This window comes from Fistularia commersonii, chromosome 4 (assembly GCF_037954325.1).
Source record: "Fistularia commersonii isolate RoL2024-O1a breed Wild chromosome 4, RoL_Fcom_v1.0, whole genome shotgun sequence".
In the NCBI taxonomy this organism is placed as follows: Eukaryota; Metazoa; Chordata; class Actinopteri; order Syngnathiformes; family Fistulariidae; genus Fistularia; species Fistularia commersonii.
In genome coordinates this window covers 6,017,949-6,043,535 of record NC_141287.1, presented here as the reverse complement: position 1 = coordinate 6,043,535, position 25,587 = coordinate 6,017,949, and the positions used below count along the sequence as shown (strand labels likewise).

Here is a 25,587-nt window from a genome sequence, read left to right as displayed (position 1 = left end):
CACCAGGGTCTGTCTCATTAAAAATTCCAGAATATAATACGAATACTTAAATTTTTCCTGATTAACTGTGGACACCATGTATGCTTGTGAACTGGAATCTTCAAGTTTCTAAGTTCCACTTATGTAGCTGAATGTAGGGACCGGGACCAGCTTTCAACAAGGCTTTGAAAACAAACCTGCACACATGTCCTTCTTCACTGTGAGAGGAAAAAAAAAAGCCTTGAAAAATGTTGCCCAGAGGGGGGGCTTAAAAACCCATTTATCCTGAAAACCGCTGTGATCACATCACTTTCAATCTACTTGTTTCGAACAGATATACAAGCACAAGAATCGACTAGTGTTCTACAGCTAAAATAATAATCTTTAACTGAGCAATAAATAAACTTTAAAATTGATTAATACTGAATATTGAATGCTAAAAGTCACATAAACATGCACTGTACAATGTACTCTGAATGTGTCATACTACATGTTGGAGCGGGGGTCCGTGTATCTTAAATTACTTTTTCAAACTTTTCCAATATTTGGAGTTGCCGTGTGTTGTTTATATTGAGCTGCGTCCAGCAGCACTTGCCGTGGGCTTATGTCTCTTAATCCTCATTGCTGGCTGAAGCCAGTGCAAAAGCTAAGATTAGCCCACATATGCAAACACACGCACTGCAGGGTTACACACACCCTTCACCCGAACCCTTACAAGCTAAGATCATACAAGGCCTGGATGAACAGTCTACACTGACTTACACACGTGTAATTGCCTTTAGTTATATTGCTGCTGAGTGAAAGAGTCCCTGACATTAAGTCTGCTACACACACAGAGCTTCCACCTCTGGACAGTATGGTGGAAAGTTGGGGAATAAATTAATTAAATGACAAAAGTCCATCCATCAATCCATCGTCTGCTGCTTATCCCGCACTCAAGGTCACGTGGGATACTAGAGCCTATCCCAGCTGTCGTTAAGCGAGAGGCGGGATACGCCCTGGACTGGTCGTCAGTCAATGTCGGGGCCACATATATAGACAAACAACCACTCACTCACTCATTTGGGGCAATTTTTTTCCCTTTTTTTTTTCAAATTAACCTGCTGCATGTTTCGGATTATGGAAGGAAAACAGAGAACCTGAACGAAACCCACGCAGACACAGGGAGAACATGCAAACTCCACACAGAAAGGTCCACATGTCTCTATTTCAATTAGGACATTTCATGATCACCTTACCCTTTTCTCTATCGACTCTTTCCCCAGCACACACGCACGCGCACACACACACACACATATATAAACTGCATCTTATCTTATTCCCTTTGGCCATCCAGTTTGCCATTTGAACACCTGCCACCCAAATCTCCAGAGCCTAAAATGCTCCAAAGGAAAAAGCGAACCTTTGTAAGACAATTGTACGTGTATTAAAGATGTTAAATTTTCCGTTATTTAAATGCTACTGAATGAATTATTTCAGAAGTCTGTCAACAGAAACAGAATAGCCTTTTTCTAAAGAAATAAATATCATTCATGGGGTTCAAGCTTCAGAAGATAAAATACCTTCTACTGCAAAGTTTACTGCGTTTATGTTTTTGGTTAGATCGTTATGTTAAGAACATTAGACTAAAATTTTAAGCCTATAAATAGAATCAAGCAAATTGCAGAGAATGTCAGGGGGTACTGAAAATTCTCTTATAGCGCAGACAGCGAGAATGAAAACAGCCACGTTTTCCATTTAGCGCAGCGGCTGGGCTGCTGGAACCACACTGCTTCAGGTGCAGCTAAAATATAAAATTGCATTAAGTTTTTAGTGAAAGATCAATGAATTTCAGGGTTTGTCACATGCAGAACATTGCACAGAGGTTTATAATCCTCTCTGTGACTGTTCATTTTACGCCGAATGTACTAAACCTTGCGTGTCGCTGCCTTGAAACCACATTTGCAGCTGAGCTCCTGCCGCTGAGTAGAATCGTTGATTCTCCAGACAAAATTGAATGTGATCAATTGAAACGCTGAATGACAGCAAATCAAGCATTTCAGGAAATCGATGACGATGTACCAGTTTTGATACCAGTATCAAAAAATAAGATTAAAATTAATTTTAAGTACAGTAAAGCGGACACAAAACCTGGGCGTGATAGTTGACAACAGACGGAATCCGGTTTGAATAAGAAAGTTAAAATTTTCAAAGTCAGATATAAAAATTTACTCTGATATGCAATATATCAATAACACTGTAACGCCTCATAAGAGTGGTGGCGGGAGGGCGTAATGCTCAGTAAAGTGCCATAAAAAGTTTCTGCCGGTCCTACTAAACATACCATTAACTGCCTTTTGGAGATAGAAAAACTCAACAGCAAGAATTAACTCTGGGACTTGTGGATTTTACGTCACACTTATTTTACCTGAGACTGCCAGTTTTACTCTAAACCTTAGAATGTACATTTTGTTAAACTGGAAAGGGTGACATGAGTGTGGGGTAATACTCATGTGATGAGATGCTGTGAGGAACTAATATCTAGGATGGGTTTGCGAACCTTTTATTGCCAAAATACCTGTTCCATGTATAGAAGTATAATTGGCTGATATTACTGGCATGGGGTTATTATGAAAGCAACTCGTGCATACTTTACAAACTGACCTACACAGCAAGTCACACAGGTGAAGGATTGACTTCAATGCATTAGAGCCAAGCCAATGATGATAGAAAGGTGTCAGCTGCTCTGCCAAAGGCCAATCGCGCACTTCAGGTTGTCTGACAGGAAACGCTGTGATGGGATCTGACAGGCAATCAGACCAGAGCAAGATGCCTGGAGTTACAGGTCATCAGACTGAAAACTGCTTGCTGAGATGAAGGCTGTCACTCTGTGAAAATACACATCACTACCGGCTCCAGATACTAGAACGCAGTCTGAGCAGCTTTTCCAACTTTATATTTCACTTGCATGATGCTGTCTAATTCTCTCTGACATTTAGAAGTTGTGGAAGAAGTATTGTCTCTCATAATAATCACTTGGATTGTTCTTATAGACCCTTGCATAAAAAAAAAAAAAAAAAAAAAAAAAAAAAAAAGATACACATTTATAAAACTCAGATGAATTTAGAACATTTTCAACAGGAGATTTTATTGTGGATTTGCAACATTTTGATGTGACCTCACAATCTTTTCACCTGGATGTGGAAAAATTCCACATGAATATGTGGAACTTTTTTTTTTCCTATGGGTTTGAAATGACTCTGTGAATTGATGTGAATTTCCAACTTGTGCATTTGAGTAGAATGTGAGTGTTAATTTTCAACCAATGTATTGATAATGGAATTGCAACACCTCTCTGGTGGGGAAGGAACCTGAGCTTGTGCGCAAGACTGAGAGGTTCCTGCTAGATATAGTTGCACTTATCTTGACGCATGGCTCGGGCTATGGAACCAGGCCTCTTGAGGGCGGTTGGACTGTTTTCTACTCTGGATTTTCCCTCAGTGAGAGGTGCCAGGCGGTTGAAGGCAAAATGATTGCCCCCCGACTCTGCGCCTGTATACTGGGGTTCAACCGGAAGATTAGTATTATGCGTGCCGATGTACCGATGTACCGATGTACCTAAGAGCACCTAAGAGAACTTCAGACAACCCTCAATTTTTGAAGTGCACATAGGGGTTGCTTGACAGCACACCTGTTGGGGACTCCTTCTTACTTGGGGACTTTAACGCTCAAGTGTGGGATCTGGAAAGGTGTGAATAGGAGGAACAGTCCCCCCAATTTGAACCCGACTGGTGTTTTGTTACTTGACTTATGTGCTCAACTGGTGATGAGCTGGCGCCAATGTGGGGGAGGATGCAGGTCAGACCTGGAAGACCCAGATGTACTGTGAGGGTCTGTTGGGAACATCTGGCAGTCCCCTGAAAAAAATTCAACTGCCAACTCCAGCAGAGCTTCAATTTGCATTGATACATTGAATCTGAGTGAGCCATGTTCCGTGCCTCCATTGTTGAGCAGACCAGAGCTGTGGCCATAAGTTGGTCAGTGCCTGTCAAGGTGCTAATCCCAAAACCCGTCGGTGGACCCCTGCAGTGAGGGATGGCGTAAAGCTGAAGAAGGAGTCCTACCAAGCCTTTCTATCCTGTGAGTCTCAAGAGGAAGCTGACAGGTACCGGCAGGCCAAGCGGCTGTGGTGGTTGCTGAGTCCAAAAATGTGAGGAGTTTGGTGAAGCCATGGAGAACAAATTCTGGAGGACTCCAAGGAGATCCACTGTCTGCCCTCCTTGGGAGGGGAAACAGTAAACAGTGTTTGGGAGGCTGATGTTGTGGCTGCGCAAAAAGTTGATTCTGACCAGATCAACAAACTGACTGACTCCGTAAATGGAAGGCTTGTGACTGTTATCGAAAACAAGGGTGGCTATATACGTCACTGAGGTTTCTTTTTTTGACATTTTTGAAATGCTTATTTGTAAATTTTGAGTTTGTTTATTATTCTCAATTTAACAGGTGAAAATAAACAACCGAGATGGTAAAATCTTTGTTTTTCATTTAGTTGCATAATAATTTTGCACACTAATAGTTGCCTAATAATGGTGTACATATAGATATTCTCTTAAGAAAGCCAAAACTTCACTTTTACTACTTAAATGATCAGATTTGAGGGTTTGTTAACATTTTGGATGGACCAAGAGCACTGTAGTTGTACAGTAACAAAATTTATCCTCAAAAATACAACTTGGCCCATAATTGTGCATGCAGTGTATATGATATATATTTTCATAGGAAATGATGTCAAAGCTACCTTATATCTCAGCAATGTGGTTTTTGATTTTGAGCAGACTGTGTTTACATGGTCAGCACGCTTGCTGACGTTGGCTTTCGCTCTTTCCCCTTATAATAGCTGGTCTATTTCTGTGGCCGGGGAGTTACCTCAGCAGTTAAAGATTAACCAACTTCTAATCAAGGGCTGTCAGGCCGCTGCTATATTTACCACTCAACACTTTTCCCAGTGTGTTTCATTACATCATTAGGACGTTATTAAACTAGGAACTGTATGAAAAAGCAAGGCAGACTTCATGAATGGTGGTGACCGTGATAACCTGCCAGGGGTAAGATGTGTAAAAAAGACATATGGATGGTATGTATAAGATAATCTAGTTCTCAAAATATAACATGCACAAGTAGACAGAGCTGCAGAGGTAACTGATCACAGAGGAAAACAGCCTGTGGGAATAACTATTAAACAGATTTGTTCAAAAATAAGAAAGTGGGTTGCAGTTTACTATTGTTGGCTCCAGTGAATGGCGCAGACTGCACAGTTGCCGTGCACAAGCCTTTGACCAAGAATAATAACAGTGTGTGTTTATACTTATGATTAAATGTATAAAGATAACACAACTGATGCCAAAATGTAAAACAACCTAAACACTCCCAACACAATTACACACACATTGGAACAAACGCTAATCATCTTCTCACAGCAAAGTCAACCCTACCATATCTTCCCTGATTTTATCTGGTCAGTAGACTCTCCGTGAATCAGTTGATAAGTGTGTTTTAGGAAGGATAGGAGTCAGGGATTTACTAGTAAGACTCTGACATCATCTATGCTGTTCATGCATCTGATCTTGATTTAATCTTGTCAGTTCTATGACTTAAAATCATTTAAAATTAATAGTTTGTGTGATCATCAGGGATGAGACGTCGGTGCAACCGTTCCGTCATCCCTCTGTTGTCCAGCATTGGCAGCAAACAGCTAGGAGGCACAACCATTGACTGGAGGTGAGTAAATATTTGAGAGCACAGCTGTGTGTGTGTGCGCACGTGTGTGTGTGTGTGTTTGGGTGAGTGTGTCTGTCAATACGACCAGTCAGTTACAACTCCTATCGTATGTGTAGCACACTATCGGCTGTGTAAGTACAGAAACATCCATATCAAACAGAATGAACAAACAGACACTACTACCCCTCTGTTAAGTACACGGCAGTGGAGAAGAAGGCAAAAGGCTCTTGTTTAGGGACATTCAGATCAATCTGCTATTGACTGGCATGAGCTCATTTTCAAAGGAGCTGGGTGTATTCTTTTATTCATCTGTTTTCACTTGGGAAAGTCCTGAATAGCAGAGAAATTGAGAGGCAGCACAGTTAGCGTCTGTGGGTTTTTATCTCTACACTGCATTAAGGGAAAACCTGGATTCTTTTTTTATGAAGAGAAAACTTGTGACTGTAAGAATCTGTCAACAAAATTGTAAACTATGTGTCATTATTAGAATTTTTTTTCTTTTCAAGACAATTACAAGACGTCTGTATTTCATACCAGCGGTTTTGCTCACTGATCTTCTGCATTAGTACACTAATTTTTTTAAATGCCCTCCTGACAATTTAACTTTGGCATGCGAACATGGAGATAATCTTATATTATACACACTGGATGAAAGCTGAATAAACAGAAACCACAAAACAACTATCTAAATAAATAACAAGCATGAAAGTGTTTATCAATTCCTCAATTTTTTTTAATAAGAAAAAAAAATTGGCAGACCAGTCAGAGAATACAGCACTACTCTCTGACAATAAACTGGTGGCCAATACTTCATCCCCCTGGACAACATAGTCTGCAGACAGATGTCATGTTCCAATAGAGCTCAAATAGCAGATGAAGACCATCAGAGAAGCACAGAGAGCCATCATCCTGGCAAGAGGCGGTCCTTTTGGACCCTTGGTATTATTTAATATGACTATGACAGAGTTCATCAAGATGATGAGTCACAGCAGAGAAGTGAGAAGACCACCTCTTCCGCTGAGCAGTAGACAAAATCAAGGCAGGACTCTCCCCTGAACTTGTGTTCTTACAAATTCTGCTGCCTTGAAGGGTAATTGGATTTGGGTGAGCAAGGTGAATACAGAACAGGAGGTCGAGCAACCCACAAGAAGGAAGAGGAACTATAAACCATAAAAGAATCAAAGTGATGGCAGCAGAGCTTGTTCACCAGGAAAAGCTTCAAAACTGTCGACTGCTTTAAATAAACAATAAATAGAATCAGGAAACAAATGAGAGTATGAAAACTGTTGAAATATAATGAAAAGAACTTGACCTAAAAGAAAAAGAAAAATGTTGTTTGGCAGCACCGGGGACCACAGACTGCATCAGACCTGCAAATGATCCACTCTGCTGTGTGACATATAACTTGTACTCAGAAATCATTTACAATTAAACCACAACTACCACCACCACCGCAAACGACAACAAAACAAAAAGAGAACTTAAACGTCATCAAGCAATCCTACGATACAATTACAAATGGATAGATGGATGGGGATCCACACTTCTTTCACACTAAACCAGAGCTTGAACTGCGATATTGACAGAAAACCAGTTCATTTCTCAATCAAGATGTGCAGCTGAGTCTCTCATGGTCTAAACTCAGTAGGTCTATAAATCCAAGGACTGATATTGAACTACAAGACTCGGCATTTAGAACACCCAGAGATACCAGGAGGACACATATGGACTCCAGGGTTTTTCTATTATTGTAACATGAATTGTTACAAACTGAAATTTAGCATTATAACTTGCAACTGTTTCTTCTTCTGCTTTCAGCTTTTCAGGGGGTCGCTACAGCGAATCAGCTTTCTCCATCTAACCCTATTCGCTGTATCCTCATCTCTCACTCCAACTACCTTCATATCCTCTCTCACTACGTCCATAACTGTTTGCAAAAAATAATTATTTTTAAAGACGATGAAGGACAACAAAGATTGGATGTTGGTTTGGTGTTGGACAGAAAAAGTTCAAAAAAAAATTCAAACCAATACATCATAACTTGTAAAGAGTTGTATAACCTGTAAAGAACTCTGAGTTGCATAACTTGACATGTTTTATCACTGTGTGTGTGTGCATATATAAAATAAAATATTATGGCCTCTGAACACATATGTGTGGAAGGATTAGTTTGCAATAATACATTTTATTGACAAAACACACAGTACGGACATTAAAAGGAAGTCTATTGATAAAAGAGGAGTCGGATAGGCAAAGGGGAACCCGAGGTGGTTTGTTCTGTGACACTTTGGCAGCTTAATGTAAGACGTCACGGTTTTCCGCCCGAATCACCGCAACCAATCTTGCTGCAAGGTTCTGTCACCAGGCCCCACTTACAATAGGGCTGCGACACAACCACGTGTCACCCATCTGTCAGACAATATGTCAGCACAGCCATAATACGCCAACTAAATGTGGCTGCAGCCCCCGCATCAATGAGCCTTCAAGTGTTCCCTGCTTCTGAGACTAATCTCTGCACAGCCTGACTCGGTCAATGTTCTTCCCGCTTCTATTTATTTGACCTGCTTTGTCTTTTGTTTGCCGTTTTTGACATCTTTATATTTCATACAATTCACAAGCAGTATCAGATTGAAACGTTTTCTCATCTCGCCGCTAACAATCCACAATGTTATTTGAAGCAGGGTACAGATGAACACTGTAACGCTTAATGAAGGAAAGTCAGCGTCAGACATCGAGCCTGAAATTGCAAACCAAGACAAAATAAAATCTGGCCTGCTGGCTGTTTTTTGATAATCATTAGGCTTGTTAAAGTGCTGACCCAAGCTTGGCCTGTCCTGTGTAGACATGAGTATAAACACGGTTGCAGCAGTAAAATGCACAGCTACTGCTGTAGCTGTCCTTGAATGCGTGCTCTGTTTCAATTGATAGAATTCCAAAGCAGGAACATGTTGCCACGTTCCGTTTTGACACAGACCAGCCCGCTGTCATGGTTGGAGACCATGTTTTTCACGACATGCCGCACTGCTGTTGAATAATGAAGCATATCAGGGGACGGATTAACCTTCTTCATTTTGAAGCCAAAAATGGCTGAATTTTTTTTACCCGATTTGAAGTCGACAACTTCCTCGCATTTAAACAGTGACGTGCGGTCAGTAGAGGCAGGGGAGGCCGGGCCTTACCTGTCATCGCGGGAAAAAAAGGAATTAAAAATTAAAAAAAAAAAAAAATGGTTATGTTTATTCAGTGATTTGTATTATAAAGTTATTTTCCACGTAGCTTGACCATTTTTAGTTGTTTTTGTTCAAAATCGCTAAAAAAAAAATCACATTTACCGTCCAAATATGAAGAAGAGACGTCAGTGCCTCTCCAGCCATGAACCTCAGCGCACGTCACTGCATTTAAATATATATCCATCCATATATTCACGTTGCTTCAGACTCCTAATGTTTGTGACTTTGGCAATACATGGTTAACCCCAACAAACCTAAAAATATACTTCAAACTGCAGATAACACCACACTGCATATGAAGCATTTTGCTTTTACGGCTGCTCCTCTTCAGATGGAGAGGATAATGAGCCATCTGAACCGTAGAAAGATGAAGAGCTTCTATGTTCATTTTCCAACCTGATATTAAGCCAAAGCGGACATCTATTGACTTCTGAAAGGGAGGGTCAAAGGGCAGAAAGGCCAGATTGCTTTCCTGTACACCAGCGGGCTGTTGAAAAATATAAATAACTAAGGGATTGGCCTATTTTTTTTACACTTGAAAAGTAGCACATTTTGTGTTTACACCACTCGTTGCTGCTCCCACACCTGCTGCAGCCACTTCCATTGCTTCTTGTGGGAGCTTAGCATTGCAGCCACCCCGGTGATGTTTTTCATTTACTGCTACTCAGGAGGACGCTGGCTGGCATGAAAGCAGTCACTGCTTTCTGTTTATCACTGCTTCAGGAATGCCAAGTTTCCCTTTACTGACATTTATACCATTAACTGACAAAATGAAATTAAATCTTTATTCCAGTTCTCACCGTGGGCCATCGTCACAAGACACCTGGCCTCATCTGACTGTACACAAAGGTTCTAAAAAAAACGAGGAACGAGAGGAAGCAGTCTGAACAGCCTATAACCATCAAGTGAGTTTCGACAAGTGCGACAGCCTGAACCCGCGAATGATTGTTGTATATAAACACTTGGATGAAGATTGCAGCCATGGGGGTCACAACTCATTATGCTAAAACATTTAATGCATATTAACCAAAATACAAGATGGGGAAAAATAAGACGAGGAGATATTTGTTACCACAACATTAACATTTAATCATCACACATGTGCCTATAATGAAATAACAAAGAAGGAGAGTAGAACGTGACGCCCTGCAATTAACAGCCAATACCCTTTTATGGGCCAATGCTTTGTTAGTGCAGAAGTGTTTATAGGAGAGTACATAAAGGTTGGGCAGCCTCACTTCCATCCTGAGTGTGTATATAGAACTCCTGTCTAATGCCTTTTAGACTTAGCATGCTGATTGATTTTGTTAATGGAGAAACAGATAAGAGGAGCCCAAATTTCGCTTCCAAGTCCCATTGAGTATCTAATGGTAACAACGCAGTAAAATGGTGCAGTAGCCATTTCCATATCTACCACATCAGGATTCATTGAGTGTAACAGTTGATGGACAAGTCTCTATTAATCCTGGATTGAGAGGACGGAATCATAGGTCTGTGTCACACGACTGAATGTATTTTGTTGTTTTTTTGGCAGTAAAAAAGGTCTCTGGCCTGCTGCGTGTCAACTTGTTTTAAAGATTGGAATATTTCTTTTTTGGAAATGCTAGGATAAGGCTTTACCATAAACCTTAGTCCATTTTCTACAGGATAAACTAGCTGTAAAAAAAATGTATTCATGCTAACCTCATCATTCCAACACAAAAGCCTTGATAGATAAAAAATGTTTTCTATAATCTGAATAAGAAATATTGTTTTCGAACTGCATTGAAATCAAAGTGATCCAGGATCACCTGAAGACGGCCCTGCACGTCTAGGAAATACCTCCTACTCTTGTATAGAGTATATGGTTGAAGAGACAATTTTAAACTGAGCCCATCATTAATTTTCCCATTGCTCAGGTATTTATGGGCATTGTCATAGAAAACTGGATTTTATCGACCCTGACAGTCAGCTGCCAGGGCTAACAGGACTTGCCAGACTTTTCCACAATTGTGTTGCTTGTTTTATTGGTACAAAGGTCTAAGCAAAAATACCTACTTACTTGTTAATTATTGATTGGTTCAAATAACCAGGGGTTTGCACTGGTTTACACAGATGACATCAGGCTTGTGTTGTTTTCATTTTAGGACATTGTATGTATCATTATGTACACGGGGGGAGCCCACTGGCTGCGCGGTTTTATTGTTTACTTGAAAATCATCCGCTGTGCCCTTCTTTTGTTATATTCATGCTTTGCATTGACGTCCTTAAAATTCATTGTGTTAATTACTTTTGGGACAATGTTTACAACCATTTGTAAAACAATGATGAAAATAGTCCTATTCAGTGTCGATGACAGGTATTTAGGACCAGCTCATACTCTAGGATTGTGACTCAGACATAAAGTCTACATTGGTGTGTTCTTTTGGAATATTCAGACATCTAACTATAGGCTGTAACACAGGCACCAAAATTAGTTCAATGAAAATAGATGCTACACAACCTTTCAATACTTTGCTACTAACCATCTCTGCCAATAGTGTGTCTTCCGAAATGTATAAATTGCGATCCGGTGGGAAAGAAAAAAAAAAAAAAACTCGGTCTCAAAACTGAATTAACTCATGAAACAGCACATTTGTTTGAGAAGAATGACACCAAGTACAATGTTTCCCACTATCCTAGGGGTTTTCTCCCTGGAGGTAGTGCAAAGGGTCTGGAAGGGAAGTTTTCCAAGGGTCTTGCCAGGCTGTAACCCAGGTGACAGTGTGTGATTTGGTGAGTTGCATGGAAACTGCTCGGTACTAAAGCGGTTTGACAAAATGACATTCAGACTAGGAAAATAAACCAAACGCTAGAGAAATAAAGAAGCAAGGAAGAAACAAAAAAAAAAAAAAAAGAGCTTATGCCCCCTCTTAATTTGACACCAGCTGCTCACAAGAAGTACAAAAATTATTTTTTTTCATTAAGTAAAGCTTTTGTGAGAAATAGATGTAGCCCAGAAATCCAGCACAAAGTGAAGACATGTAAGTCTCCTCTGTTTTGTAAAGTATCCTTTGTAGTGCTACACATGTAATCAGTTAACATCTTTCAAAACATCTCCTTTTAACAAAGTCTGTCCTTCTAAACCCTAATGTTGTTGCAGCGCTACTTCTGAATGAAACCCACCACTTCAGCTTTCAGACTTTTTTTTGTCACAAATTAATGTGACTTGAATAACTTGATGAGAACCACAATGAAAAGAAAAGTGTTCTCAGTTTTCTGAGGTCTTTGCTCAAAAAATTGATAACACCTTCAAGATTCAGGACTCAAGAGTTTTATTGTAATTACATAGAGTGCAATGAAATTAAGGAATAGTGGCTCTCATGATCAGTGGAATCCAAAACAGACACAAAGGACCTTAAAAAGCAGAACACAGCACAACAATATAAGAGATATAAAACAAAAAAATAAGACAAACATATAAATAATGTCTAGAGGAATAAATAGGCAAATATGTAGAAAGAAAAAAGTAAAAAATAAGTTTAAAATAAGGTGAAAAGTAGAAAGAAAGGGTTTCTTGCACTGTACTCACACCCTCTGGGAGCGCTCTCTTAGGAAGTTGTAGATCCAGGTGTCGATGGATTGTGCAAAACAAACAAACCTTACTGACCTTACAATGGAAATACTGAGCACGAGATGTTTTCTGAGGTAAGATAGAAATGTTTAAATACTGAGTAGACTTGAGCGTTTCAGCAGAAGGTCATATGTGCCAGATTAAATACCCTACAGCTGTTATTTTAATGTGACTCACATTTTAATCCATATTTAGGTATAATTTCAGACCGTGCAATGTATTTAAAAACATGGGTTGAGGTTGGTTAAGCTATTTTTTGCTCGATTCTGCATTCCGGTGTCAAAGAATTGAAAAAATAAAAAGGAAAATTCAACTCCTTCACAGCTCCCATTCTGCAAGATATAGAGTCCCAAAACAAATCAAAAACAGCCTGCTCTCACAATATTTGATCAGCTATGAAAACCAACTTCAACCTCCAGCAGTTCTTAAGAGCCGTTACCACTTGTGTGTGACAGCTTCAGAACTTTCACAATGAGATCATTAAAATCACTCTTGGGATTCTTTTCCTTTTGATTCCTTTCAAACCGTATACATTCAAACGTGATAGGAGCATTCTTGTAATCCCAGTAAGCTTTGTTACCGAGGAATTGCACAATTTTCTTGTTAACGTCCAAGTGTTATATTAAATCTTTGAACCTAAGGGTGTGGGGATGCAACGATGATGGTCTGATAAGCTAATATTATGTATAAAATGTAAAGGTTTCTGGTAAAATAACAACACATTTCCTTAAATGAGAAATCCAAATGCTCCACTATAGCCAGCTTAGTACCACAGGAATCTCAGCAAAGACACTATTTTGGATTAAGCTCTAAAAAGAAAAACTGTTATTTTTTTGTTAGCAAAGAATGGGAACTTGTTCATTTGCATTCCATGACATGAAGGCACCACATAAGACTGCTATAAAAGTACAAAACAACAAATTAAAAAGAGCTCAACTGTCACACTGGCATTAAGTTGATAACTGAGTGCAGGTATTACAGTTGGTGGCTCATGTTTGCCTGGAACTGATCTTGTTCTTCTGTTGGGCTCAACAAAACACCAAATGTAGCTTTTTATCATTGCACACAGAGAGCTGAGAAGGTCTGGCGGGGGTGTTTATTCCAGCTTGATGGGAATGCATAAATATTTTAAATGGTTAAGTGTGAGATCTCTCTGCTATATCATCTATGTGTAATTGTGCATGCCGGAACCAGCCTTTCAGCAGATTTTCTCCTCTAAACCCCAACAGAGTGGCTAAAATCATATTATACAAGCTGCTTGCACACACACATACAACTATAAAGCAGGCAAGGACCCCAGAGGCAATGATACATGTGTTTTCCCACAGGGCCTGGGACCCCATTCAGTCATACATATTATCACAATGTTGACAAAATATAAATTATCCTATCTATTTTTACCTCTTACGGCGAACAGGATACTAACCAAAAATGAGATTGGGCCAACCCATTTATCATTCTTACCTGAGAACAAGCCTGCATTGAGGGTGATTACAAATTGAATTTTAGCTTGGAGCATTAACTTGAGCAATCAGTTCCAAACTAAGAATAAACTAATTCTGACATATGCCCAATTTATATTTCATACAGAGTCCAAAATGACTTTGTCAGTCATTTTTCATTTCAAAACAGACAAACCACAACCAGGTTTATGAGTCCTCTCACAGTCTCCCATTCATGCAAAAAACAGTCATCAACTCACTGAATGTATAATTATGACTGTCACCTCATGTGCACGCTGAAAAAGATTTGAATATCTTCTGTGAGAGAACAGAGAACTTCTTCTACTACCTGTCAATGACAGATGACGACTTTTTCAGAGCAGCGGCTGATATATAATTGATATGCTGGGGATGTTTGGTCTCTAGTACAAAACAACAATCAATAAAAACAATAAAATGGCATCGTGTATTAATCTAACATTTTTTTATTATTCAGTAGATATTGCAGACTCCCTATTTAAACAGTGTTGTACGACAGGATCAGGGAATCCCAGTGCAGTCGTCGCTGCCAAGCATGCATCTCATTGAAAAGCGACAACAGAACAGAAATAAAACCTCTAAGCAGATGCCTCTATTCAAAATTATCCATCGTGCATTTTTCTCTCCCCACATCTAACAGATAAGTTCCGTGCAAGGCTACAATGCCGGTTAAGATACATTTAGGACTTTTCACAGAGCCAAAACAACAGCTTATAACCTGTGAAACCAAAAAAAAAAAAAAAAAGTTGGGGCAAGATTTGGGTACGGATGGATGGATAGACTATATATAGATACTTGTAAAATGTTGTGGTGCAGCAACTCGTGTTGATAATGACAAAAAAATGACTAATACGTTTAAAAGCCACATTGAAAGAAGTTTGAAGGCTGAGATGTATATATATACTGATATTAATGAGGCTTGTTCATTGTCACACAAATAGTTGCAAATATTTTATATCAATGGTAAAAAGGTAATCTGTGCTTTTTATGCCCCTGAAGGCTACAGGAATTAGATGAGAACTGGGACCTCTGACTGGAAGAGGAATCGCTAGTATTTCACATTTGTAACCAACTGACTTGAGAAATTTGTTTGCTGCTCGTCACCAAAGGGCCACGGAGACACAAATGATTATGCTACACCACAACTTCAACTGCCCATGATTTTCCTGATTGCAGTTGTTGTCCTCCTAAAAAACAATAAAAAATAAAAATAAAAAAACTCCAACGATAATCTCTTTGTTCGTTCCATTTAGACACAGACGATGTTTCTCATAGATTCACCTGCACAATTCAGAAAATGAAATTGCGATATCACCCCGGGTGATGATATGCAACAGCAAAGTGAAAGCAGGTTTGTCTGATTTATTATAAATACCATTAATAATTCATTAACTACTGAAAACTGCAAAATGGCACAGGCACAGAGGAGCTTTACTAAACTTCAGCTCAATATCACACCGCTGGTCTACAATGCCATTTATACATTAGGTCAGGGCGGTGAATTTGTGGAACTGATTTGTTCAGGTGTGGTCACGGCAGCGACATAGATAGAGACAGATCAACTCGATCCACAGACTGACATGTCCCCCGTCCAATGCCTCCATTGCTGATACACATCCACATCGTTACACGGGCAATATTTGGATTCTGCGTAAACAAATACAGGTTATGTTAATAGGGCCGCTGGTTTTAACATTGTGGCAGGATTTTTGCTTAAAAGGGGTCATTGTCTGAAAATTGACAGGTAGTCAAGTTGGGCATTAGCATCTGGACACATCGGCTGGCCAATGGGGGGAGAAATCTTGCAGCCGTAAATGTTGTAATACTGCATTAGTGGATTAAAAAACTGTGATATTCAGTTTTTTTTTCCTCCACAAAATCGCTTTTTAGACTGTCAAGTTACATGCTGGCAGAGGAAAAACTTGACTATTGTTAAGAGAAGGAAGGATGATGAGGGACACACAAACACACTCAAATGGACAGAAAATTTCCCTTGCTTCATGTTATTTACCAGGCGGAAAGAGGCAGCAGTATCGCAGTGAGCATGAAGCCTGTGGTTTCAGGGTGATCGGGAACCCACTAAGTGACTGGGACACATGATCGGGCCTAAGGCTTGTGTTACCTGTCACCTCTTGGAAACAGACACTAGACCACACAATTGCAAGAGCTTACACATGCAACACACATTAACACAGGCTTTGTACGGCACCTCAAAGCATCCCCCCAGACCATGAGCTATGCAAATGACAGGGTGATTCATTTTGTTCACTATGGAGCAGATCGGGCCTACAGCACTGTGTGTCATAGGGCAATATCATTGTTAAATCCACAGTGTGTCCAAATTGACGGGACAGGGAAGCCATTGATCTATTCGGCTTGGTAAAATAAAGACCTGGATTTGGCTCCATTAACAGAAGAACTGAAAGATATGATGGTTCCACTTAGTACAAGAAAGAAAATAGCTTTTCTTTGTCAAATTTACAGCCAGTCAGCAACAGAAATAGAATAGAAACTGAACTGAAATCAAGTGATCCCACCGAATTCCCCTGATGGTTTTCACAGTTCGGGGAAAAAGCAATGAGTAACATTGAGTAACCTCTGAGTAACCTCTCTGACAAGAGATAAACTTAAAACTTAAATTCATATAAGCACAAAAGACAAGACATCCAAGTGCACTTATGAAAATACTCACACAACAGAAGTTTCCCAAGCACACAATTTGAAAATAATTTTGAAAAAAACACAAAGTTTTGCATTACGGTGTATGTAGAGATTTTCAGTTAATATTATCAGACAGAAAATAAGCTTGTGATTTGCAATTATTTACAGAAAACAGTTCAGCCCATGCATAAATAAAAGGAAATGCCATATCTTTTGATGGGTTTCCTAATTCTCACGATTACCCAGCACACTAAGCATTAGACGACCTAGTAATCATTTTGCCCCATACGTGGTGTTTCACTTGTGGAAATAGATGACAGGTTGAAAAACACTGGAATTTCCCTATGAAAGCTGTATCTCATGGTTCAGTGTTAGGTCATTGTTGTGTCTATGTCTATGGACTGTAATCATCTTGGGAAGTCAGCATTTTGAAGTCATTTTTCAACCACCACCTTGGCGAGCGTGCACACACACACGCACGCACGCACGCACGCACGCACGCACGCACGCACGCACGCACGCACACACAAACACTCCTGCAATAGCTGATATCTTGTTGGTACTTAGGAGCCTCAAATAAATCCTAGTATTCTCGTGTTTGTTTTCTCTCTCTATCTCTCACCATGGTGAATATAAACCACGTCAGATGAATATGTAAAATGAAATGAAAAGAGACAGTGATGGTGGTTATCAAAGACAAACCATCAGGAGCGGCATTAATTCACCACCCGCAACCCATTCTCTACCCCGCCCCGACTCTCCCCTCTTATGTCATCATCCGTCACCTTTCCATGTAGATATCGACTATTTAGGTGGACGTCGCACAACCCCGGGAAGTCTAAAATTCCAATATGAAATGAATGTAATAAAAATAAATTCTAAGGCCATAAATCATATAATGAAACTGTGAATCTAGGTTTAATCATCTAATAATAATCAATAACTACTAGGGAAACACACATTGCGCATTTCAGGGCCAATATCATTATTCATATTGCAGGTGACATTGTAACCTATAGATGTTTCACATAACAGTTAACATGAGGAAGACCTCACTTAACTACATACTGAAAGAAAAACCATGTTCTTGGGCGCTTCCATGCATTCACCAGATTGTTTGCTTCATATGCTTGTTTACCGAAAAGCATATGAAGACAGCAGATTAAATCATATGTCACAAGCCCACAAATTACCATATACCACTGTCACCAAGCATTACTCGTGCTCAGTAGTTTTAGGCTGCAAATATTGCCAACATGGGGAACTACATATTTTGTTATGCGTCCAGTGGTTACATCCCATGCTGTGAGAACGACAAGCACACACGCACAACTATTTTTCCAAGGATGAAATAGAAGAGAGCGTGGCCTAAAGGCACAGGGTGTCTCTTAATGTGTGAGTCAAGTAATGGACTGCTTCCTCCGACTGTGCCCCTGACCTCCCCTGCTCCCTCACTCATCCCATCTTGAATGCAAGCTCGCTCTGCCCGATCCTCCAGCCCAGATTTACTGCCCTCATTCCTGTCATTTTAGACTTAACATTTCTATTTACTCTTCACCATCCTCGCCTCATCCACTGTTTTTGTGCCTCAGGATGTCAAAACACAAACCGGGCCATTTCCATTCAACGGAAATTAGATAAACCGCCTACCCCGTACCCAACACATATAGGGGACAGGGTTGGGTTCACAAGGTCAGTGCTCTCAAAACGCATTTCAATGACAAAATCATCTTGAAAATCATCATGTGCAATCAAATAGCAGGAGCCGATTGAGATGTTACACAAAAAGGGGGGGGGGGGGGCACAAACCAGTAATAGGAGGATAGTTTTGAAGATCAGTGCTCTCTCAATCTCTCTGATTTGAACGGCTTTGGAGAGAAATGGAAACAAAAATGGCCTCCCATGTCAGTGTGCAACCGGGAGATGAGACATTGCCTACGGATGCGCCTAAACACGCACGGTTATGTGCGTGGTCTTTTCATCCTGTCAAACAGGTAACCATCTTTGTGACACGGCAGACATCCCATGAGCAGTCACTCTGCGATGACTGACTGGCTATGACTGTCGGGTCTGCCAAGCCACCGCTTCTCACAGGGCTTCCCGTTTGTGCATCCAGTGAAGGGCTTCATTCAAGATGAGTATTTTGGATGACAAATTCAGTTCTTCATATGTCGGTCAAAAACAGAGCATCACTCCCTCAAATGTCTTACTGTTGTATGTTCATCGTTCACAGCTGAATATTCAAACACAGTAACTGTCTCCCTGGATAGCTAATGTTTCTACTGCTCCATCGCTTAGTTTCTTTAAGAAGTGCTACAACACCAATTTGGAAAGTCCCATGTGTGGGGCAGATATCGCAGCTGTTCTGCAGATCAGAGCTGAACACACAAAAAAATAAGAGAGATACATGAGAGGAGGGAGAAGATGGGCAATCAGAAATAGCGTTGAGTGTTTCCCATTTTATCCAGCTTACTTATTAGTCAGACTAGCATGTGCCCTGGGAGGGAAAAACCAATCGACGTGGATGCAGATTTTCACAAGTCGAGGACGGAAATGTGATAATGGCATACCGTTTTTAGATGGTGTCTGTAAAACTGGACTACTTGTACGACCACAACAATTCATAGGAATATCATGAGGTAAAACAGAAATTGCTTCACTGAAAGGAGTTCAAAACTCATGTCATTAAATGATGGGAGGACTTTGTTTTGCATTGCCAGCATACGCACGCACACACACACACACACACACACACACACACACACACACACACACACACACAAACACACACACACCGACTGCTTTTCTATCTGTATTGCTTTTTTTTCTTTATAACTCATCATCCTGTGGGGTCCTGTTCCTCAAAGGAGGGGTTGAAATTGTGGAACATCAATCCATCCATTACCTACCGCTTATTCTGCAGACAGGGTCATGGGGATGCTGGAGCTTATCCCAGCTGAGATTGGGCGAGAGGCGGGGTACACTCTGGACCAGCTACCAGTCGATGGCACGGCCACATAGAGACACGAAACCATTTACTCTCTCATTCACACAGCTGGGCGATTTTCCTGATGTATTCCAATTAACCCCCTGCATGTTTTTGGACTCTGTGTGTGTGTGTGTGTGTAGGGGGGGGGGCATTGTGTAACATCTCAATGAAAGAGAAAGAGAACCCTCAGGACATGAACTGCTGTTCCCTGAGCCGGAATGAGCATTGTTCCAAGTGGCTTGGACGAAACAGAGACACTAACTAAATCCAGATGTGCATGACTCAGTGTGTGTGTGTGTGTATATATATGTGTGTGTGTGTGTGTGTGTGTGTGTGTGTGTGTGTGCGCCCGCCCTGCCCTTTAATCCCTGCTGCAACTTACCGACCGCCACTTGGGCAAAGCTCATGTCAAACACTACACACGTCTTGGCAACCATTGCGAACAAACCCGCGCAGCGGGAGGGCGGTTATCTGCATTTGGGTTGCAGCAATAAAACCGGGGGAATGCAACAACTGCTGTCCGACGCTGTTACGTGTCTATAAATGGTCACGCGCAACGGACGCGCGCACACGCACGCACCAATGGATGTTTCCTCGTATTAACATCACCCGGTTCTTACGTGCATGCGCGCGGGCGTGTGCACATACCCCCCCCCCGACACACACACACCACCTATCCCTCTCATTCCTCCAGGACGTGAAGCTAGTCACACGGCGTTAACCGGAAAAATACACACTCACTCAACCGGGCAACACTTACTTGCCAATGACCTCGCAGAGCTCGTACACATCTTCGAAGAGAATGTCGTCGTCCGCCATAGTCCGACCCCGGCTTGGGGGGGGGATAACCCCCGAAAACAGGCGTCCCAAACCGAAAGAACCTTGAGGGGGGGAAGGAAAGAAAGAGGCCACGGACAGGTGACCGTTTGACCGAAATAACGGCCACCGGCGTTCGGTGGAGTTCCGGTTTCTTTCAAAAATCCCAGCTGATGCGCCTCCTTCGTCGACCCCCACTCCTCCCCCCCGCGGGGGTGCTCAGTAATCCAGTTTGGGAGTCCACTAGTTCGGCCCCACCTTTGCCAGGTTTCCCGCTAGAACCGCTCAAACGCCGACCCTTTTTCGCGGTTGTCAAAACATTCCAGTCAACTATTCAGCGGGTGTTTCCACGGTTCACCCACCCCTCCGCCGGAGTGTGATCCACCCGAGCAGACCCAGGACTAACACACGGAGCATCAGGCTCCGCTCGTCGGAGGGATCCAGGTGGTTCACGGCGATCTTTCCATCCCGAAGCGGCCGCCGGATTCACCTCGGATCGGTCGGGGATGTGCCACGCACCGCCCTCCTGCCCCTGTGACTGACAGGCGGCAACGGTTCCCGATTTAAAAGTGTCACGCCACGCTCTTTCTCCGGGGCTAAGCTTCACTGAACAGCCGTCGGTTTGTGTTTTTTTTTTCCTCCCACTCTGACGCCCGTATGCCCGGACGTTCAGCTCCGCGGTGCCTCCAGAAAACCAAGCTCCGCCTATACCGAGGTTATGAAACTGCGCCACCTTCCTCCATGTTGGCTCCCGGAGGTTCGGGGAAGTTCCCTTCGTTTTGAGCCAACATGGCGGCTCGGCTGCGCCACAGACGTGTTGTTGAAAACCCAATTTCCTTGGGATTTTTTTTTTTTCCCGTGGGCATCGGAGTTCCCTCACAGACACGAGCGCGCTGCTTTTGTTTGCAAATATTTGACGAAAAACAGACTGATCGCTACTTTTAATTAAAAATAATACAAATATATATTCCGTGCTGTTATCTATTGTTATCTGAAACTTTACGCTTACTTTTTTTAAATGTCTTTTTGCTTTTGGAGACAAACAAAGCGAACGGAATGGCCAAAATACATGTCTGAAAATGACATGGGACATTTTCAATCATTTTTCTGAAAACATTCCTTTTTGTTAATTTACAGACTTGGTTTCGACATTCTGATTGGAATTTCCCCTTTGTTTTTGTTTTTTTTGTTTTTTTTCACGTTTTGAGTTTTATTGTCCTAACCGATGTGTAATTTGAGTTTAATAAACATTTCTAATTAATTCAGCACCTATCAGCAGACTTATGACATCAATATTTTATTTGAACGCCATTCCAGTCCAAGGTTCAACAGACGGTGTGTTATATGGAAACTTTGTATGGATTGATTAGACGGAGACATCTACTTGCCAGTCTGCTATTGACCCCAGCAGAGATACACACTCCCTTCCATTTAAAACTATAGTCTCTATTACCGCCTGGAAACATCAGGAATTATTTGATAGATTTAAAAATGAAATTGTCCAAAGATGAGAGAACACTACAAACTGAGGGATGTCTGGATAAATTCTGACAGATCACTGGAAATATTCTTACAGATTGTTATTTCTAGCTGCCCAAGCATATATATGAACTGCAATCATCATGAGCAGATATATAGATATAGTCCAACTCCGGGTCTGTTTCTTGGGGCTCGGCCAGACTGTAGTAAACAACATCTTTTCTTAGGAGCTGTCCTCTATTAACCATGTTACACATCTCAAAATACCCCACGACACACAAGCAAGTGCTGTCTTTCAAATTTCTTTGGCGGGCTTAAAATATAGCCAGACGATTACCTAATTAATGCAGAGTGAATAATTAAGCAGGGTTAGTAAACCCAAGATGATAAGCTTGTTAATTTATTAATGGTTTTCAACAAAAAGGATTTGATGTAATTATAACAAGCCCCATAGCAGCTAGTGTAGGTATTGTTCTCCCTGGAAACTTGAGTGCTTGTGTAGCACAATCTTTTATTTAGGCCATCTGAAATCTGTGAAATTTTGCAGTCACTGAATGTGAGTGTGTGTGTGTGTGTGTGTGTGAGGATGAAGAAGATTCTGTGCAATGACTAGAAGAAGCCGAGCTGCAGCTGGAGAGTTTGAGACCCCTGAAAATACACACATCGAGGTCAATTGACCATTTAGCAAGAAAATAACATTTTGCTCTAATTTGATTTAAAGGCTTATAGATATGTCTCAGAACCCCCATCCCTCTATGGACACACGCAAAGAAGGTTATTTGGCTTAGGAAAAAGAGTGATTAGGACATCAGAGAAAATCTTATCTCTAACCAACACACAATTGTACGCTCAGCCAGTGGGCCAGTGGGTGTATGTGTGATTTTGTGTGTGCAGCTATATTTGTGTGGACATATACTGTCATATTACATTTTCTCCATCACAAATAAGTGCTTAAACCAAGTCCCTTCCCTAAAATGAACTTTGTTCTACATTCTTTTGCCCGATGACAGCTGGGATAGGCTCCAGCATTCCCCGCGACCCTGAGTGCAGGATAAGCGGGGCAGACGATAGACGGATGGATGGATAGAAAACTTTGTTCTCTATCTCAATTTGCAGTAATATCGGGAAAAATTCTGTGGAATTCTGTTTGCAGTGGACTTGAGAATAGTTTTGAGATGAAATCTTGTTTATCCAAAATATATGAATCAATACCTACATTTTATGAAAAAAAACAACAAGACCTGACTGTCGTAAGAAATTTTTATCAACGAAAATATGAAATGGCAGTGTTGCAGCTCATATGCTGTTGCAAATGATCATTTCATTTCACATCTTTACACAAAATAGACTAACTTCATAGGGTTTCAAGTTGATTACTTTAAAAAAAAAAAAAAAAAAAATTCTGTTGGCAAAATCTAAAAAATAAGTATATCTGACCCAAACATACCAAACACCTGACTTAGCTCTGACTTAGCTCTTTTTCCCTAACCATCTTTCATGATTATTGTTCATTTTTCTGTTTTTGTTTTTTTAAAGACATTTTTATTCTGCATTTAACTCTGCTATCAATAGCAGTAAAACAGGTCATCATTATTCAGATTAATCCTGTGTTTCACAGTAGAATAACTTATCATATCTTTCCTGCCTGGAAAATGCACACACTCCTTAAACGCTAAATAAGTAGCTCGCAAAGCATCTTCTCATTTTTTTAATGAAAAAAATCAGAAGCTCAAGCCCAAATCACAAATTTACTTCCTTCCCCCAGTAACGTATAATTTCTTTGCGCCCATCAGCATCATGTTACACACATCTCTCCCTCAAAGGCAATATATCCCCATTCGTTATCCAGAGGGCTACATTTATGTCTAAACACCGTTGGTGAGAAGCCACTTTAATGATTTTCTATCTTAAGCTTTGTGCTGTGGGTTTAATTGTTTCTGTCCAGAGATGTTAAATAGATCTTCACATCGGGGAGGGCAGAAGGTTGAGTTAACTATTCTTTGTAAAATACAAACCTTTCGCTCATCTGAAAATGGGCTCTTGTAGAAAAAAGTTTTTAAAAGTTAGTATATTAATCTGTTCATTTCACTGATTGATGGATTGTGTGTATGAGTGTGTGTTTGCATGTATGTGATAGGGAACCAAATAATGCAAAAAGTGTATTAATGTATTCTCTGGTAAGTTATTGTGTCAGAAACAATGCTTTGCTGAAACAGTGATTTCAAAACACAAGCCTTTACAGCTATCACTCAATTTTCATATAAATTGATGGAAACATGTTTTCTTTTTTAATGAATACATTGCAGACACACTATAGAATAACACAATGTTAAATGGCTTGAACTTGAAATATGATATCATTTAATATATAATAGTTATGTGACTTATTGCTGTGAAACCGCCTCTCGACCCCAAATCACCTTATACAATTGATCTAAAATCATTTCATAACAGAATTAATAAACACCTGATATGATGAAATGGAAATTTCCTTTGAGAATACTCGAGTACATTAAACAAGGTTTCATACGGATAAGTTGTACTTTATGTTAAAAAGATGGTCTCCGGTAGTATTAGAAAAGATGATATGATACTGCTATGTATGATTTTGAGCTGATATTACCAATTGGAACACAACCTGTTTCTGGATTTTAGCATTGTCACTTGCATATTAACACATTTGATATATGTCAATAACAATTTTTGGTTTTGTGTGTTCATCAAAGAAAATCATAGTTTAAGGGTGAAATAAATGTCTGTAAAAACTTTCTCTTTTGAATAATATTTGACATGTATCAGTTCGACCCAAAAACCACATAAGGATTGATAATATCCTCTTTTTGGTTGGGTTTGGAGCAATGAGCCCTGGCCTGCCTGTGTTTCAAGCAACGCTTGCTCCATTTTTCAATAGCAGAATGAAATGCACTTCCCCACTAGATTTTTAGAAAGAGCATTGCATGTGGAATGCATCATCTTTTTTGCTGCAGGAATCCATTTAGAAGCTGTTTGTGTCTTTCCTGTAAAATTCTACCAGTGCCATCCATCTGATCTCAGTCGACGCAATTCATCCATTTTATCTTCATTATGCTTGATCCCTTGCCATATAAACACTTAGAATTCTGTTAGTTCTTTGAAATATGCTTGAAAAACCAACAGTCTCTATCATCCACCAAGTGGCACAATTTGATGTTGATGGTACTCGTTTCTTTTTTCTGTCTTATTTGTGTCAACAAGCATTATTCTTGTACAGTCTTTCAATAGCAAAAGCTTTTGTTTGCACACTTCTGGCCAAATTGTTTTCTACCTTCTTCTCGTGGAAACCAAAAGCATGCGGAAAGTCATCAGTAAGCCTGTCTGGGGCAACAAAGAAACCTGGCCTCATCCCGACTAGCAGCTCCTCTGATTTTATTAACAAAGCATGGATCAATGGTGACTAACATCAGCCCGATCAATGATATCCACAGTCCGCAGGACGGATGAATAATTGTTTTAGGGTGTTGACAAGTGCTGAAAATGAATGAAAGCTTAGGGGTTTATGTGTGCGTGTGTGTTTTTGACTGAAGCGGCGGAGGCGTCTGCGGGGTGAACAGTCAGGACTGGGTG

At 40.6% G+C, this 25,587-nt stretch overlaps 1 protein-coding gene across 23 annotated transcripts in view; it reads right to left on the bottom strand.

Annotated features, from left to right (window-relative positions):
- caska (calcium/calmodulin-dependent serine protein kinase a) overlaps positions 1–21,440 on the bottom strand; it is a 119,031-nt gene extending 97,591 nt beyond the window's left edge. For 7 of the 23 annotated variants that reach the window (XM_086144880.1, XM_086144882.1, XM_086144885.1 and 4 more), the window contains exon 1: positions 20,450–21,436. In XM_086144880.1, coding sequence (XP_086001006.1) covers positions 20,450–20,508 — 59 coding nt within the window. In that variant the 5' untranslated portion in view covers positions 20,509–21,436. Of the gene's footprint in view, positions 1–20,449 lie in introns of all 23 variants that reach the window. The other 16 variants (XM_086144886.1, XM_086144891.1, XM_086144889.1 and 13 more) reach the window with 7 other exon arrangements.
- Positions 21,441–25,587: the final 4,147 nt, after the last annotated feature.